Source organism: Cebus imitator, unplaced genomic scaffold (assembly GCF_001604975.1).
Source record: "Cebus imitator isolate Cc_AM_T3 unplaced genomic scaffold, Cebus_imitator-1.0 Scaffold217, whole genome shotgun sequence".
Classification (NCBI taxonomy): domain Eukaryota; kingdom Metazoa; phylum Chordata; class Mammalia; order Primates; family Cebidae; genus Cebus; species Cebus imitator.
The window spans coordinates 1,912,011-1,931,051 of record NW_016107532.1 but is presented as its reverse complement, the minus strand read 5'-3'; the positions used below and the strand labels follow the sequence as shown (position 1 = coordinate 1,931,051).

At 45.7% G+C, this 19,041-nt stretch overlaps 1 protein-coding gene across 1 annotated transcript in view; it reads left to right on the top strand.

Annotated features, from left to right (window-relative positions):
* The window catches only part of ITGB3 (integrin subunit beta 3), a 57,121-nt gene extending 40,126 nt beyond the window's left edge, over nt 1–16,995 (top strand). The window contains exons 11-15 of the mRNA XM_017549262.2: nt 3,336–3,558; nt 4,506–4,606; nt 6,717–6,836; nt 11,614–11,780; nt 14,637–16,995. Of these exons, the coding sequence (XP_017404751.1) occupies nt 3,336–3,558; nt 4,506–4,606; nt 6,717–6,836; nt 11,614–11,780; nt 14,637–14,702 (677 nt within the window). The 3' untranslated portion in view covers nt 14,703–16,995. The remainder of the gene's footprint in view (nt 1–3,335; nt 3,559–4,505; nt 4,607–6,716; nt 6,837–11,613; nt 11,781–14,636) is intronic.
* Nucleotides 16,996–19,041: the final 2,046 nt, after the last annotated feature.

Here is a 19,041-nt window from a genome sequence, read left to right as displayed (position 1 = left end):
AAGGGCTGACTCCGCCAAGGCTTAGGGTCAGCCTGATGGCTCTGACCTGCCACTTCCACTCCCAACCTCACTCCCTGGCTGGCCCATCTTGTCAAAGATCACTTTGTTTAGCCTCACAAAGGAAACACTATGGGACAAGGGTTTCTGAGGAGGCGGAGGTCTCTGAGTGCTGCCAGGCCCCTGTGGTGTCGGTCTTTCCCATCCAGGAGCCATGGCCAAATGCAGGGTGTAGTGAAAGGCGGAGGGGGCCTGGCTCTGCTGGCTGGTGCAGTCCTCCCCCAGCTGCTGTGAGGTTGGCCAATAGCAGCTCACAGCTGCCCCTTCGGTGGAGAACTGCCCTAGGCTGACAGGAGCTGCCTTGCCCCTAGATGTTGGCCAATGACTAATGGACAAGGGGTTACTCAAGGCCAGACTCTTTGCCTCAGGATAGGCCTGGCTTTGTGGTCATTCATGAGGGATCAGGCTGGAGGGCGTCTGGCTGAGACCACATTCCTGCCAGCTCTGCCTCTTGCCCTGTCCTGTTTCCCTCCCTCCTCTCTACTTCCTCAGTGAGTCCCTTGAATGAGATCCTCTACCAAGCCATACTTCTAGGGAACCTGGCCTCGGGACACAGCCTTTCTGCCTTCCCCACCCTTCCACCGGCCCAACATTGCTACTTTCCAGACACACTTAGCAGCTGGGGCAGCTTGGGTTATGTTCCCCATCCTTCCTGGGAAGCAGACATTTGTTTCCATGCCCACACCATAGTGCACTGGCATGATCATGACTCACTGCAGCCTTGAACTCCTGGGCTCAAGCGATCCTTCTGCCTTAGCCTCCCAAGTAGCTGGGAATACAGGCACTTGCCACCATGCCCAGCTAATTTTTAAAAATTTTGTAGAGGTGGGATCTCACTATGCTGCCCAGGGTGGTCTTGAACTCCTGGGCTCAAGTAATCCTTCTGCCTTAGCCTCCCAAGTAGTTAGGACTACAGGCTCTTGCCATCATGCCTAGATAATTAAAAAAAAATTTGTAGAGATGGGATCTTGCTATGTTGCCCAGCTGGTTTTGAAATCCTGGGCTCAAGTGATCTACCCACCTCGGCCTCCCAAAGTATTGAGATTACAGACATGAGGCACCATGCCTGGCCTTTGAAGGTTTTTAAGCAGTTGAGTGGCATGATCAAGTTGACTTTAAAACGGTGGTTCCCAACGGGGAGTAAGGAGCTATTTTGTCCTCCCTCTCTGCATTGGTAATGTCTGGTGATATTTTTGATGGTTACAACTGGGAAGGTGCTACAGATATGTAGTGGTGGAGCTCAAGGATGCTGCTAAGCATCCTAATATACAGGACAGCCCTCCACAACAAAAAATTATCTGGCCCCAGATACCAAAAAGTACCAAGGTTCAGAAACCACCTTGTGCAAAGAGAATCCCGGCCACAGAGGAATTGACGATAACCTGGAGAAGGAGAGATGACTGAATTGTCTGGACACAGGACCAGGCTGGGGAAGGGCACGGAAATGTCTACAGTGAGGCCCATTTGCCCTTCACTTAAATAGTTCAGTTCATTTGACTCCTGAAATGTTCCCTCCTTGAAATTTCTCATTGAGATCAAGCCTAGTTATTGGACTTTCCATAACTTCTTTCTTACTAGTTTGGTCTGGGTGACTGATTGAGACTCTCAAATAAAAAAGAACTTGGCACAAGCCTAGGCAATATAACAAGACCCCCATCTGTACAAAAACAAAAATAGCCAGGTACAGGGGCACAGGCCTGTAGTCCCAGCTACTCAGGAGGCAGAGGTGAGGCAGGAAAATCACTTGAGCCCAGGAGTTTGAGGTTACTGTGAGCGATGATCACACCACTGCACTGTAGCCTGAGTGATAGGTTGAGACTGTCTCAAAAAAAGTAAATAAAAAGAAAAAGAACTTGGCACGGTGCTCGACACATATTAAATGACTCCTTGGTTGGTTTGGAAAATAGATACATATTCTCTTCTCTAAATGCTTTCCAAGTCTGTTCCACTCTACTCCCAGATATATGATGAGACTCCCAGATACGGTATGATGAGGTCAGATTGAGAAGAGAACAGGACAAGAAAGACAGGTTGTGTTGGTGAACTTGAACTGCACCCGTAACTTTAAAAAACTTAATTAATTAATTAAAAATGTTTGATGGTGGTAAACGTTTCTGCAACTGTTGAGTGCAGAGGCAGGAACCAGGACAAGTCAACAGTGGCATGGCGGAGGCCATCAGGCTACATGAAGCCATTACTAGCGATTGCCTCTACTGCTGTTCACCTTAGGAAAATCTCTCTTTTATTCAGTTAATTTCTTTTATTTTCTGACTTCTTTTCTCTATGGCATTCATGGGATTTGTTTAACTGCGCTGGCCCTCGGCAGTCTGGGAGGTAGGGTATATTTGCCCTCTGTGCTTACTTGGCTCTGTTGGCCAACTCCATGGGCTCTCGGTGCTGTCCCTCTGCCCCTTGGATGCCCCACCCCATCTACCCAGGCATTCAGGGTGCTCTGTCTGCACCTTCCCTCTCTGCATTTGGAGGAGCCCCGTACCCTGGATGTCTCCTTTCCTTCTTTCCCTATGTTACAATTTTCCTGTCTTGTGCATGCGCCCTCAGAGCCCTGCTTCTCACCCTGCAAGGTGACACCCAGCTGCTTTGAGAAATGGGATAATGGAAGTGGTGGCTGCTTTGTTAGTGGGATGGGACCTGCTCTTCCAAACTGTACCCTATGTTGTTGTCTAACCAAACTAGGTGGCCAGGATGACAATGGTAGGTCTCTCGGATCAGGTAGTAGAGGCGAGCAGCCCTGTGTCAGGTCAAAGGGAGAGAGTTTTGGGGCTTGGGAGGCCTTTTGCCATCATCAGGTCACACTGTCAAGGCTACTGAGTGCCCTATGTAGGCTCAGGGCTGTGGCTTTGTGCTGTGTCAGCCCTCAGGGCTAAAGAGCTTGCTTCTAGTCCTTAGACTAGAAGGAACTAAGTCTCCTACCCTTTCTCTTGCCTTTCTCATAAGGCAGAAGTATTCAGAATAAGGCAAGAAAGAGGGTACGAGGTCTAGGAGACTTGGTTCCTGAGAATCTCTTGCTCTACAGTGACTCTGAACAAGTCTTGCCATACCTTGGGACACTTAGAAAACTGAGTTTGTCCCCACTGGGTAGGACTTCGCTGGGTAGGACTCTGCTGGGTTGGACTCCCCCGGGTAGTGAGTCAATTTCCTGCCAACCTGGAGGATCTTTATCTGTGTGGTTGGGAGAGCAGGGTGGTTGTGTGTAGCCTGCTGCTATGGGGGTGGGGCTCTCGCCAGCTGGTCCACCCTCCTGGGCTGTGTGTTTTCAGGCCATGGCCAGTGCAGCTGTGGGGACTGCCTGTGTGACTCCGACTGGACCGGCTACTACTGCAACTGTACCACGCGCACCGACACCTGCATGTCCAGCAACGGGCTGCTGTGCAGCGGCCGTGGCAAGTGTGAATGTGGCAGCTGTGTCTGTATCCAGCCGGGCTCCTATGGGGACACCTGTGAGAAGTGCCCCACCTGCCCAGATGCCTGCACCTTTAAGAAGTGAGTGCACAGTTTGGAGAGAGCCAGGAGGCTGGGAGGTAGGAGAGAATCCCCTGACTAGAATCCCCAGCTCTCCAGGTCTGTTTCTTGCTCACCAGAGCCTTAGGGAGAGGACTCCATTCCAGCCAGATGGCTACCTCTCCTTTTTCCACAAGGCTTTGGGTAAGTTGGAGTAGAGCCAACTGTGAAGGGGCCAAAGTCGAACAAGCTGGACTTCGATTGAAGAATGTCCTCTCCTAGGGTAACATCCTGAATCCCTGGGAGTTGGGAGGAATGCTAAACCAGTCTGAGGAACGTTCCAGTGCTAATGTACTGATTCAGTGGGAGATGTGAGGGCTGGAATTCTGGAGGACATTCTGTGAAACCATTACAAACCTCCTGTGTTAGGGGCCAGAGGAAGCCCCGTCAGCCCATGTCCATGGCACTGCCATTGTGCTTACACTTTAAGCAGGGCCAGATTTACAAGTGTGCAACCTCCGCAGCTGTACAGGGCCCTGTGCCTAGAAGATCTCATGCTTGTTTCAATGCTCTGCCATCACTGTCTTGATATTCTTAGTGATCTTTGAACAAGGAACCTGACGTTTTCATTTAGCACTGGGCCCACAAATGACATGACTGGTTCTGACTTTATAGTTCTCAGAAGTGGCATAGGACTCACCAGCCTGGCACAGCCCTGGATGGAATGGGAAGTTTAATGAAGGACCTGGGAGGCCTATGGCTGCCAGGTGCTGCCTATGGGTGAGGGGGACACTCCCACCCCTGAACTCCACACTTGCCATTCAGGTCCCCAGGATTGTCTTATGGGTGTGTGTGTGTGTGTGTGTGTGTGTGTGTGTGTTTTACTGGAGGTGGAGCAGCTTTCTGAATGCATGGAGATCGGAGCTGGACTGGGACACACTTGGGCTTGCTCCTCCGTTGCCTTAATCACTGTGTCCTCTCTCCTTCAGAGAATGCGTGGAGTGTAAGAAGTTTGACCGGGGAGAATTACATGAGAAAAATACCTGCAACCGTTACTGCCGTGATGAAATTGAGTCAGTGAAAGAGCTTAGTAAGTTCAGCACATCTGGAGTTGCACACACCCAGATTCTAAATGTTTCTGATTCAGTCCCTGAACCTATCCAACTCCCATCTGTAAAATGGAAGAGTGACTCATACCTCAGGGAATGCCGTGCAGGCTTGATGCACAGTGGACACTTGATGTGAGCTGGTGTCTCTGAGAGTCAGCCTGCTCTCTTCCTAATGTGTGCAGCTACCTACCACTTCTGCTTCCCAGAGCCCACAGACTCAGCAAGAGCCTGCAGAGGAAAGGGAGCAAGTGCCTTCCTAAGGAAGGGAAGGGAATGTATCCCATTTTACAGATGAAAAAACTGAGGCACAGAGCTGGGAAGTGGTTGCCTGTGATGGTCATCATCTTAGCTTAGTAGGCCAGTAAGCGTTTACCAAGTTTACTTCTAAAAGTATTATGCAGTGCCCAGGATTTTGCTTAAAGCTTTGCAGATTTGGAGGGAAGCCTTCAACCTTATGGATAGGTAACCAAAATCTTAATCTGAAGCCCTTCTGCCCACCTTTTGAAATAAGTCAGACAGAAATACAAACAGTGGGGAGAAAAAAAATTTTGCCTGAAATTATTCTTGAAGTGTTCTCTGTACTTCTTAAAAGGAGATGATCTTTGCTGCTGTCGTCACATCTGATATGGGTCAGTGAGGCATTGGGTAGTACTAGGGAGATGGCAATCTCTCCACAGATAGCCATCTCCCATGAAAGTAGAAACACATTTCAGAGAGAGCCACAGTAAGACGCAGCCAGCCAGTCAGCTTCCTGGTGGGGGTGTTATGGAAAAGAGTCTGATCTATGGGCCTCTGGCTAATATCAAAAGTAGGGCTGGGGTGAGGTTAGTGATATGGGGCTTGATTTGGGGATCTAGTTTTTCCTGTGGAGGAGATTAGGCTTGCTACGCTTTTCTCAGAGAGGAGAGGCTGCTGAGATGTTGAGTTATTTTTATCATCTAGATTAGGTGGGTATTACAAGTTAATTGATAAGTAGTTCTCTACCTCCACCTTCCCTCTACTGGTGGTATTATAGTATGGGGAAAAGAGTTTGGAAACAAGCATATTAAAATAAATGCTTATTTGTGTGGAATTTTGTAACTTGTAAAAGTTATAAAGTACCTTTCATGTACATTATCTTATTCTGTCAACAGCCTAGTGAAGTAGAACTACAGCACTATTATTATCTTCATTTTGAGTCTCAGGAAAGTTAAGTAACTGGCCCAAGCAAGGGAATGGCAAATTAAGATGAGAACTAGATCCTGAAATCCATACTCTTTTCCCTGTATTATAATTCCGCTGATTTTCTGAAGGGTTGTTGAGTTCAGGTCTGCAGTATGTGTTTTGAGACTCCTGTTCTTATTCTGCTTCATCACTAATTTGCTGTGTGACCTGGGTACCTTTGCTTAATTTCAGCATGTGTTGGTTTCACTCACCTGGTTTCATCAGTGTGGGGCATAGTGCAGCTGGTGGAGGGTAACCCCTAGTGTCATGGCAGAATAACAGGTTTTAGAATTAGAAGAGATGAAGTCTACAAAACATGGTGAGAGTCAGAGAAGAGAGGATAGCTCTGGGGAAGTATATTGTATCAGAAACAGAAATGGAAGAAATAGAACAGCTGCATAAGCAAACTATTGAGAATCACTAAGCAAACAGAGAAAGGAAAGAGAGGGAAGGGTACACCAACTATTTGTTAGGCACTACTTACTTTATACTGTTTAGTTCACTGAACTTGTGAGGTGGGGGTATCATTTTCTTTTTATAGATGAAGAAAGACTTGATGAGGTCAGGTAACTCACTCAAGATCACAGAACAGGTAGGTAGTGAAGCCAGAATTTGAATTAAATTGTGTAATACTGTTATATCATGTCTCTTTCAGAGGAAGCATTAAGAACCAAAAAGGGCCCTTTTTGCAGTACAAAATACATCAGTGGGGGTCAGTGACTGGCAACTGCCAGACACAACAGCCATCTTGAATCTGGGCATTTGTGCACAGGAGGCACAGGGTTTCCTGTCACATACTTTTCCAGAAGTCCTGTGGTAGGGGTTTGGAGTGGCCCCATCTTCCAGCAATTGACTCACTTTTTATTCCTCCATTTTCCCTACTCCCAGAGGACACTGGCAAAGATGCAGTGAATTGTACCTATAAGAATGAGGATGACTGTGTTGTCAGATTCCAGTACTACGAAGACTCCAGTGGAAAGTCCATCCTGTATGTGGTAGAAGAGCCAGGTGAGTGAACCCTGAGGGCTCCTGGCCCTGCCCCAGGAGGGAGAGGGAGAACCATATTAGGCAGGAATTTCTACTCATTGAGCCTTTTAAACAAAACGGGTTAAGCCTGCAAGTGATAAGTTAGGGGCCACGCGTGGTGGCTCATGCCTGTAATCCCAGCAATTTGGGAGGCCAAAGTGGGTGGATCACCTGAGGTCAGGAGTTTGAGACCAGCCTGGCCAATGTGGCGTCTCTACTAAAAATACAAAAAAATTAGTTGGGTGTGGTGGTGCATGCCTGTAATTCCAGCTCCACAGGGGGCTGAGGCAGGAGACTCACTTGAACCTGGGAGGTGGAGGTTGCAGTGAGCTGAGATCATGCCACTGCACTCCAAACTGGCTGACAGGTTGAGACTCCATCTCAAACAAACAAACAAATAAATGATAAGTTAGGGACTGTCATCTGGGTGAAGGGTATTTATAAACACAAATATTATCAAAAAAGTGACTTGTTAATTGAGGAGACAGAAAAACCAGAAAGCAGGTAAAGAGAAGAAGATAGATATGGGTCTCATCAGTGGACAAAATGTATCATTGCATTTTTTTGAGGCAATGATGTCAAGAAGTAAATAATTTAAATTTTAGGACTTTACAGCACACAATATCTGCACTATTAAAAGTGAGATGGTTGACTGTACTTCAGAGGAAGGCCTGATGGTTGGAAGTGTTGACCTTTCCAGGTTTACTGCAGGATGTAGGGATGGGTTTGAGGCACTAATGCAAAGCTGCCCTGAACACTGAAAGGACAGTGCCTTCTGGAAGCAGGAGGAGTCCATCCCATCATAAGACACCAGCCACAGGCTTGTCACCATCCAATGCTGTCAATTGCTTCCTTCCCTTTAACACCTTTATGGCCTTTGTTCCCCTTAAACAACAGATTAAGATGAGTTATTGGAAAACATTTTTGAGTATTTACTGCCATACCACCCCTTCCTCCACATTAGGAGAATGGAGCCCAGATCCATAGACCCACATTTCCGATTTTTTTTTGAGATAGATAGGGTCTCATTTTTTCACCCAGGTTGGAGTGCAGTGGTGTGACCTTGGCTCACTGCAGCTTCAACCTTTTGGGCTCACACAGTCCTCCCATCTCAGCCTCCCTGGGACTACAGGCATACACCACCACACCTGGCTACTTTTTAATTTTTATTTTTTGTAGAGATGAAGTCTCACTATGTTTCCTAGGCTAGTCTGAAAATCCTAGGCTCAAGTGATCACCCCTCCTGCTCCGCCCCACCTCACTGCCCGCAGTGCTGGGATTACAGGTGTGAGTCATTGCGCCCTGCCAACATTTCCTATGTTGTTGCCCTGGAATTCTAGGCTCTGCCTCCCCACTCATCTCCCAACTCTAATCATTTCCTGGCTTAGAGTAGAATGTTGCAGCTGGGGTCTCAGACAATGCGGGGAAATCATTCTTTTCTCTTCCCCAACTTACGGTCTTGCAGGTACGCTCCTTGAAGGGCTGAGCTACCATAGGGAAGCCTAAAGACAGCACTGCCAAAAGTTTTGGCATTGGCCAAGTGGAGTTTAATCACATGGAGTGGGCTCCTGAGCTGGGCTCTTAACATTCCCAGATGTGGTTGCCAAATAAAATACACTATGTCCCATGCAATATTTAGTACACGCTTATAGTAAAAAATAATCATTTATCTGAAATTCAAATTTGTCTTGGCTTCCTGTTTTTTTTTTTTTTTTATTTTTTTTTTTTTTTTTTTTAGACAGAGTCTTGCTCTGTCACCCAGGCTGGATTACAGTGGTGCAATGTTGGCTCACTGCAATCTCTGCCTTCTGGGTTCAAACAGTTCTTATGCCTCAGTCTTCTGAGTAGCTGGGATTACAAGTGCCCACCACCACACCTGGCTAATTTTTATATTTTTTAGTAGAGACTGGGTTTCACCATGTTGGCCAGGCTGGTCTTGAACTTCTGATTTCAAGTGATCTGCCTACCTTGGCCTCCCAGAGTGCTGGGATTCCAGGTGTGAACTACTGCACCTGGCCAAGCGTCCTGTATTTTTGTTTGCTGAATCTGCCAACCCTACCCAGGATTCTCTGACCTTAGGTCATTTGTCATTGGTCTACTGCTGTGGCTGGAAGGACCCTCCAGAGGTTAACTGATCTTGCCTTCTGCTTCCAGGAAGCCCACCCCAAACTCCTCTCCAGATACATGGTTAACAGATTGTTTTTGCCTGAAGACCTTCTGCCACCCTGCCTGTCCTGCCCATACTAATTTTGCAGAATTGAAGAGATTTTACTTTGAGAATTGAGGGTCAGCCCTATCCAAGTCTTCCAGAGAATCCATAATTGTTTTTCCCAGAAGAACTGGGGCCCTTCACTCCTAGGAACTTGGACACTGGAACCTCACAGCCTCTCTCCAGGCATTCATTTAATTACAGACATGTTGTAATTTGGCAGGCTGGGAGACAGCCAGCTTGGGTTGTGGTGGTGGTTGTTTTTGTGTTGTGTGTGGTGAGCATTGGGTGTATGTTTGGAGAAGTTGGGAGACAGTGTGGAAAGTGGGTGTGACTTCCTTTCCAGGCTCATCAGCTCCCTCATATATAAACACCTGGTTTCATAACACTTGAGGTTACTGGAGTAAGATCACCTATTATATACCTGACATTTATGGGAAGTAGACCTCTGCAGAGTATGCTCAGCTTGACCCCCAGAGGCGCGACATGCCTGTGTTAGTTGTTGACTGGGGTTGAACAGGAAGTCAGCTTTCAATAGGGTTATGATTTTAGATGACTAATATTTTGGGAAAGAACTCAAAATATTGTCTTGGCTGGCAGATCCTGGTCTCTAAGAATGCAAAAAATGTCATTAGGTTTGTAGCCCTCAGGAATGTAAATATATGAACCAGGGTAACAGACACAAATACTTGCAGGGGCTAAGGAAGCAAATAAGTTAGTAAAAACAGCTGGGTATGAGAAGATCATTTACAGTGGTAGCTGATATTTACTGAGCACTTATTCTGTGCCAGGCATTGTTCTGAGTTTTTAGGATATATTTAACTTAATTATTCCTCATAACAAGTTTCTTTTGAAGCCAGTGCTATTACTATCTTCATTTTAAAGATAGAGAAACAGGAAACAGACATTCAGAAAGGTTAAGTAATTTTCCAAATATCATGTAGCAGAGTTAAGTCACAAGTCAGGATTCCAACCCAGGGAGTCTCGCTCTAATGTCCACAGGAGCACAGACACACCAAGTCACACTGCCTTCCTTTAGGAGAGAGAAGGGAGAGTGGTGGGGATTCTGGTGAACTAGAAAACATGCGTTCTAACTAAAAGGAGCAGCTCCTCTTCAGCTCTAGCTAGCTGCTGCCCTGCAGGAATATAGGTACCAATGTTTCTAGCCATTTGGATTTTCTTTTCTTTTCTTTTCTTTTCTTTTCTTTTCTTTTCTTTTCTTTTCTTTTCTTTTCTTTTCTTTTCTTTTCTTTTCTTCCTTCCTTCCTTCCTTCCTTCCTTCCTTCCTTCCTTCTTTTCTCTTTTTTTTTCTCTCTCTCTACCTTCCCCTCTCTCTCTTTCTCCTTTCCTCCCCCCACCTTCTTTCTTCCTTTTTTTGAGATAGGGTCTCCCTCTGTCATCCAGGCTGGAGAACAGTGGCATGAACTCCCAGGCCTTGACCTCCCAGGCTAAAAACGATTCTCCCACCTCAGCCTCCTGAGTAGCTGGGACTACAGGCATATGCCACCATGCGTGGCTAATTAAAAAAAAAATCGTAGCAACCGGGTCTCACTATGTTGCCCAGGCTGGTCTTGAACCTCTGGACTTAAGTTACCCTCCTGCCTCAGCCTCCCAAATGCTCGCGTTATAGGCATGAGCCACTGTGCCTGGTCTGGACTTTCTTTTTAAAGAGAATAATATAAAATTTTAGGGGGAGAATCTCCTGATTATTCAATATTGCCGATAAAATCAATTTTTATTTTTTATTTTATTTATTTTTATTTTTTATTTCTTTTTTTGAGATGGAGTTTTACTCTGTTACCCATGCTAGAGTGCAATGGCATGATCTTGGCTCACTGCAACCTCCACCTCCCAAGTCCAAGTGATTCTTGTGCCTCAGCCTCCCAGGTAGCTGGGATTATAGGTGTATGCCACCACACCCGGCTAATTTTTGTAGTTTTAGTAGAGACAGAGTTTTACCATGTTGGCCAGGCTGGTCTCAATCTCCTGACCTGAGGTGCTCTGCCCACCTTGGCCTCCCAAAGTGCTGGGATTATAGGTGTGAGACACTGTACCCAGCCAACTTTTAATTTTTTAATTTTTAAAAAACGTTTCTTTAGCTATAGAGGTACATGTGTGGGTTTGTTCTATAGATAAATTGTGAGCCATGGGGTCTGGTGTACATATTATTTCATCACCCAGGTAATAAGCATAGTACCTGATAGGTAGTTTTTTGATCCTCACCCTCCTCCTACCCTCTAACTTCAAGTAGGTCCCAGTGTCTGTTGTTCCCTTCTTTGTGTTTAATTTTAAAAATAAACACTTGGGCCCCCACACAGAGGTATGACTGGGTTCTGTCTAGGGGTTACCAGGTCTAAGCTTCTGATTTGAGCCACTCAGGACAGATTATTGCTGTCCTAAAGATTGCCCCCTTAAAAAAATTAAATTTTGAAAACTGTCCTATTTCCTTCAAGGACCTTAATCGCTTTGTCAAGAACACTTTATTCACAGCCAGTTCAAGTGATTCCTGCTTCATTCACAACCACCCTGCTCTGTGCTTCTTCCTGACAGAGTGTCCCAAGGGCCCTGACATCCTAGTTGTCCTGCTCTCAGTGATGGGGGCCATTCTGCTCATCGGCCTTGCTGCTCTGCTCATCTGGAAGCTCCTCATCACTATCCACGACCGAAAAGAGTTGGCTAAATTTGAGGAAGAACGCGCCAGGGCAAAATGGGACACAGTAAGAGGCTGGGCTGGGCATCTTCTAAAAAGTCATTGGTCTGAGACCCTTCAGTGGAAGCAGCAGATGCTTCGGGTGGTCAGGTTCAGCCAGCGCCACTGTCTTCCTGTTATCCTCTGTTCTGGAAACTGGGAGAGATGGTCTCACTGTCCCCTTGTCCTTCGGCTTCCTAAAAACCACCTGATCGTCTACCATACAGTCACTAGGAGCCACATCAGGTAGTACTGACCAAACACAGACAGGACCCAGCTTTGCCCTGACCCTGAAGGAATGAGAAAGAAACATATTCTCCAACTGAGGGTGACAAGACAACCCTACACTGAGAACACATAATATATTGTATGCTAATGAAGCCCAAAGCCTTAAACACAAATAGGAAAAAATATGATCACTAACATTTCCTGAGGATTTGGCATGTGCCTGGAACTGTTCTGAATGCTTTTTATGTATTAACTTATTTCATTCCTCTAATAACACTATGTGGTGGGCAATATTATTATTCCCATTTTGTAGGTAAAGAAACTGAACAGAGAAGTTAAGTACTTTGCCTGATTCTGGGAGGGAATTAGGTTACTATAGGGATATTTTCGGGTTAGCCTCTTAGAAATAGAGGCAGATGTCATTCCACTTCATTCTTTTCTTTCTCCTCAAATAAATGGTTACTTCGAGGCTGGGTGTGGTGGCTCATGCCTGTAATTCTAGCACTTTTGGGGGCCAAGGTGGGCGGATCACTTGAGCTCAGGAGTTCGAGACCAGCCTGGGCAACATGGCAAAACTCCATCTCTTATTAAAAATATAAAAATTAGCTGGGCATGGTGGCGCATGCCTATAATCCCAGCTATTTGGGAGGCTGAAGCAGGAGAATCACTTGAACCCAGTAGATGGAGGCTGCAGTGAGCTGAGATTGTACCGTGCTCTGGATGACAGAGTAAGACTCTGTCTCAAAAAACAAAAAAGGTTACTTCCAAATCAGACTCTACTCTTTTATCCTTATTTTATTTAATTAAACAAGCATTTACTGAGAACATTCTATATACTTAATCCTACTCTATTCCCTTTTGACTCTTTTTTCACATTTCGACTTTTTCCTGGACCCTCCAAATGGCCATTTCACTCCCCAGATGTCCAGGGTTAGGCTGCAAGTTTGTTCCCATTTGATGGTGATCCCAGAGCTTTGTACTCAAGGGTCCCATGAAACTGAAATGTTTCTGTTAGAACAGTGTGGAACATCCTGTACCTATGAGGCCCACAAGAATGTGTTTCGTGAAGCTACCATTAAACCTTATTTAATGGTAGCGTCACGAAACAAAGATTTGTTACTTTTTTTTTTTTTTTTTGAAACGGAGTCTTGCTCTGTCGCCAGGCTCAAGCACAATGGCACGATGTCAGCTCACTGCAACCTCCACTTCCTGGGTCCTGGTTCAAGCAGTTCTCCTGCCTCAGCCAGGCAGCCAGGACCACAGGCCTGCACCACCATGCCCAGCAAATTTTTGTATTTTTAGTAGAGACGAGGTTTCACCATGTTGATCAGGATGGTCTCGATCTCCTGACTTTGTGATCCACCCGCCTCAGACTCTTTTGGAAAATAGTTTGGGAATCCTAGTGAGGGTCTTACTTTTTCTGATCACATGACAGTTTTGTGGATAGTGCTTCCCCCTCCCCTCTCCTCCCCTCCCCTCTCCTCCCTTCCGCTCTCCTCTCCCCGCCTTTCCTCTCCTCCCTTTCTTTACTTTCCCTTCCCTCCTTCCCTCTTTTTTTGAAACAGGGTCTCACTCTGTCACCCAAGTTGGAATGCACTGGTGCCGTCACGGCTCACTGCAGCCTTGATATCCTGGGCACAAGTGATCCTCCTAGCTCACCCTCCTGAGTAGCCAGGACTATAGGCACACATCACCACAGCCAGCATATTTTTGTATTTTTTTTTCCGTTGTAGAGACAGGGTCTCACTCTGCTACCCAGGCTGGTCTTGAACTCCTGGGCTCAAGCGATCTTCCTACTTTGGCCACTCAAAGTGCTGGGATTGTAGGCATAAGCCACCATGCCTGGCCATGGTTAGTGCTTGGCAGGATTAGATGAAAACAAATTAAGAATTATTTGAGCAAAAGCTGTCCTCTGTGTTTTGAACTCCACCTGCCACATTTCTGTCCCTTGTCTACATCTCCCATCACTGTCACAGGGAATGGAAAAGGGGAGAAGGGCAAAACAGAGAAGAACACAGAGGTAAAATAGGAGAGGCTGTGTTCTCCAGTGCTGTGGGATCACTGAAGAGTGATAGGCTGAATTTAGCTCCTTAGAAATAGTAATGGGGAACAGGTGTGGTGGCTCACACCTGTAATCCCAGCACTTTGGGAGGCTGAGGCAGGTGGATCGCTTGAGCTCCGGAGTTTGAGACCAGCCTGGACAACATGACAAAACCCTTCCCTACCCCATCTCTACAAAAAATGCAAAATTATTCAGGCATGGTGATGATGTGTGCCTGTAGTCCCAGCTACTTGGGAGGCTGAGGTGGGAGGATGTCTTGAGCCCAGGAGGTGGAGGTTGCAGTGAGCTGAGATTGTGCCACTGCACTCCAGCCTGGGGAACAGAATGAAACCCTGTCTAAAAAGTAAATAAATAAATAAATAAGAAATAAGAAACAGTGGCGGGATGGCATTCTACCTCATCTCCTCCTGTTACTTCCTGTCAGTTTTCATGCCAAGAACTAAAGTGTGAGTAAAATGAACATTTTTCTGTTTCATTAATGGTGTATTCCAGAAAAGGGTGCCTTGGGAAAACTTTCTCAGATGAATTTTAAACTTTTGGGGTAGGGAAGGACTGAGGAATTCACTATAAGATGCTTTTCTGTTTCCTCCACAGGCGAACAACCCACTATATAAAGAGGCCACATCTACCTTCACCAATGTCACCTACCGGGGCACTTAATGATAAGCAGTTATCTTCAGATCATTATCAGCCTGTGCCAGGATTGCAGGAGTCTCTGCCATCATGTTTACAGAGGACAGTATTTGTGGGGAGGGATTTGGGGCTCAGAATGTGGTGGGTTGGGAGAATGTTTGTATGTGGAAGTATGGGTCTGTGTGTGTGTGTTGGGGGGGATGTGTGTTGCATGTGGGAGTGTGTAATTTAAAATTGTGATGTGTTCTGATAAGCCGAGCTCCTTAGCCTTTGTCCCCAGGATGCCTCCTGCAGGAATTCTTCCTGCTTAGCTTGAGGGTGACTATGGAGCTGAGCAGGTATTCATCATTACCTCAGTGAGGAGCCAGCTTTCCTCATCAGGCCATTGTCCCTGAAGAGAAGGGCAGGGCTGAGGCCTCTCATTCCAGAGGAAGGGACGCCAAGCCTTGGCTCTACCCTGAGTTCATAAGTTTATAGTTCTCAGGCCTGACTCTCAGCAGCTATGGTAGGAGCTGCTGGGCTTGGCAGCCCAGGTCATCTGTACCTCTGCCTCCTTTCCCCTCCCTCAGGCTGAAGGAGGAGTTGGGGAGAGCTGAACTATCAAAGCTGCCTGTGCCTTTCACCATCCCCTCAATCCAGCTATGGTTTTATTGCAAGGGAAGTCCTTGCAACCTAATTCTTTGACCTGCTGGGAGTGAGGATGGCAGGGCCACTCAGGGGTCATTCATGGCCTGGGGGATGTATCGACATCTTCCGGTTCATAATTACAACCCTCCAGATTTGCCCTATTGGCAGCTCTACCCTGGAGGTTTGTTTATAAGAAGTGTATCACCTTTACGCCAGCACCATGTCTTTACCTCCTAATTCCACACGTCACTGCTATAGACATTTGCTATGAGCTGGGGATGTCTCTCATGACCAGATGCTTTTCCTCTAAGGGAGAGAGTGCTGTTGTAGAGCCAGAGGTCTGGCCCTACTCTTCTGGCCTTTTTCCCCTCGTCCATGGCACCTCTACATACCCAGCCCTGTGCCTCCGTGTGCTGTATCCATCCATGGGGCTCATTGCATTTCCCTACTACCTCTTGGCTGCCTTGTGAAGAAATTATTCCCATGAATTGGCTGGGAATAGTGCCAGGATGGAATGATGGGCCAGTTGTATCAGCATGTGTGGCCTGCTCTTCTATGAGCTGGACAACCTCATTTTAACTCAGTCTTTAATCTGAGGGGCCACAATGCAATTTTATTTTATTTTTCTCATGATGAGGTTTTCTTAACCTAAAGGAACATGTATATAAACATGCTTGCATTATATTTGTAAGTGTATGTGATGGCAAAGAAGGAGAGCATAGGAAACCACACAGACTTGGGCAGGGTACAGACACTCCCACTTGGTATCATTCACCAAAAGTCACTGCCCAGGGGCTGGATCTGTGAGAGGCTCTCTCACGCTGGAAGGCTATGGTGATGGATGGATGGACACACTGGACCTTTCCTGAGAAAGAGGGACTATTCTTTTGTTCCAGAAGAGCAGTGGCTCCATTGGTGTTGACATACATCCAACATTAAAAGCCACTCCCAAACACCCAAGAAAAAAAAAAAGACTTAATAAGTTGTTCCATGAGCAGAAAACTGGAGTTCCGGCCTCAGTGTTGCAGCTAAATAATCTTTGACTCTAATTAAGGCAAGTCACTTTCTTCACCTTAAGGCTCAGTTTTCTAGTCTGAGAAATGATGGGTTTTGAGCAGCCAGTCTTGAAGGCCTCTTTCAGTGTCAACATTCTAAGATGCTGGGACTTACTGTGGCATCAAATGTGTGGTCAAGATTCTGTGGGATATTGATACTGTTTGTGCTTTTAGTTGGGAGATCTGAGAGACTGGGCTTTGGCAAGAGCAGATGTCATTCCATATCACCTTTCTCAATGGGAGTCTCATTCTATCCTCTCTCCAAACCCCTTTTCCAACATTTGTTAATAATTACATCTCGCCTGATGTAGCACTTAAGCGTCATTTGGTTACTACTTCTTCCTTCACTTTGCACACATTTGCATCCACATGTTAGGGAAGAGGAATTCATAAGTAGCTGAAGTATCTGTTCTGTATTCTTGTGTTAACATTAAGAATATGCCTTGGAATTAGATACCGGGCCATGACTGAGCCCTGTCTCACCCATGGATCACTCCCTACTGTAGGGAATGGGAATGTGGTAGAGGGATAAGTAGGGGACAGGGAGGGATAGTCATGGAACCAGGAAGTCTGGAACCTAATTATAATCTTCAGCTACTAAGACAGATCCATGAGAGTGTTAATGGGACATTTTCTTTGATAAGATGTTTTATATGAAGAAGCTATATTGAAGGGGAAGAAAATGTGTTTAAAGGGTGAGTCAAATCAGTAATCTTCTCTGAGCTACTGGAATGAAGTTCACAGGTCTCGAAGACCAGTACTATTTGTCAATATGTGAGGCTAACCTGTAGCTGCTTTCATGAGGTAGCAAATAGCAGTTCTGGCTTGTTGGGTGAACAGCTAAACAGTATTCTGACATCAGATATCATAGTACAAAGGGATTGTATCTAGCTTTTTTGGAGAAAATTTATGTCTAGTCTTAGGATCTGTGGACAATGATGGGAAACTTTGAATATTCCTGACAAGTTGCCATATTAGGAGTCAGTTCTTTACTTCTCAGATATTCCTAGGTCATCCATGATTTTTTTTTTTTGAGACGAAGCCTCACTCTTGTCACCCAGGCTGGAAGGCAATGATGTAATCTTGGCTCGCTGCAACCTCTGCCTCCTGGGTTCAAGTGATTCTCCTGCCTTAGCTTCCCAAGTACTGGGACTACAGGTGCCCACCACCATGCCTGGCTAATTTTTGTATTTTTAGTAGGGATGGGGTTTCACCATGTTGGCCAGGCTGGTCTTGAACTCCTGACCTCAGGCGATCCACCTGCCTCAGCCTCCCAAAGTGCTGGGATTACAGGCATGAGCCATCTAGACTGGCCAGTCATCCATGATTTTAATGTGGGGGTCCAAAGCCTCTTTTTCTTTGTTAAGTATTCCGGGTTGAAATTTCTTAAGCGCCTTCCTGACTTCCTAACCACCTTCTCTGTTTGGGTTTGTACAACAGTGAATTAAATGTACTTTCTAAAAAGAATTGGCCTACGGCTGCCCAGTGCTTCCTGTGTTGTTATTTCTGTTTTCTTTGGGTGAAAGAATAAGTGTCATTGACTCAGAAATGATTACTTTAGAATAAGCATGTTCCCAAATGTAACAGAATGATGACTACTATGGGTATATCGCATCTAAATCAAATCAGGAGCGTCTCTTTCAATTTTTTTTTTTTTTTTTTGTGACAGAGTCTTGCCCTGTTACCCAGGCTGGAGTAAAGTGGGATGATCTTGGCTCACTGCAACCTAACTGCCTCCTGGGCTCAAGTGATTCTCCTGCCTCAGCCTCCTGAGTTGCTGGAATTATAGGCACCCACCACCATGCCCCACAAGTTTTTGCATTTTTATTTATTTATTTATTTTTGAGATGAAGTCTTGCTCTGTCACCCAGGCTGCAGTGGTTGATCTCTGTTCACTGTAACATCCACCTTCCAGACTCAAGCGACTCTCCTGCCTTAGCCTCCCGAGTAGCTGGGATTACAGGCATGCACCACCATACCTGGCTAATTTTTGTATTTTTAGTAGAGACGGGGTTTCACCACGTTGGCCAGGCTGGTCACGAACTGACCTCAAGTGATCCCATGGCCTTGGCCTCTTAAAGTGCTAGGATTACAGGTGTGAGCCGCTGGGCCTGGCCCTCTTTAGATTTAATATTTTTTAAATGAGTAGGTTATTATTCTAAGAGCTTGAATTTTTTTAAAAATTGGGTATTATTTAGGAACTTGTGCAATCTCAAAAGAACAGACTGCCAATGTAGCCTAGGTTTTGTTTGTAGGAAGCATAAATGGATAAAATAAGAGCTTACTGGCAAATTATTGACAGGACCATTTAAATGGACAAATTTTGTTTAAGGCAGTGGGTGTCAAAGTGTGGTTCCAATACCAGCAACATCAATATCAGCTGGAAACTTGTTAGAAATGAAAATTGACAGGCCCCATCCCACAACTACTAAATCAGAAAATCTGGGAGTGGGGACCCACTATCTGTTTTAAGAAGACTTCTTGGTGATTCTAATTCATGCTCAAAGTGATTCTAATTCATGCTCTGATTTAAGGACTCACATATGTAGCCTCCTTTCCTAGCAAGAACTTTATAGTAAGGCAGCTCAGTTACTATATACAGTTAATAACAAATTCAGAAGATGAATAACGTATTCAGAAGATGAAATATCCACTCACACAAAACAAAAATCTACTTTGACCCA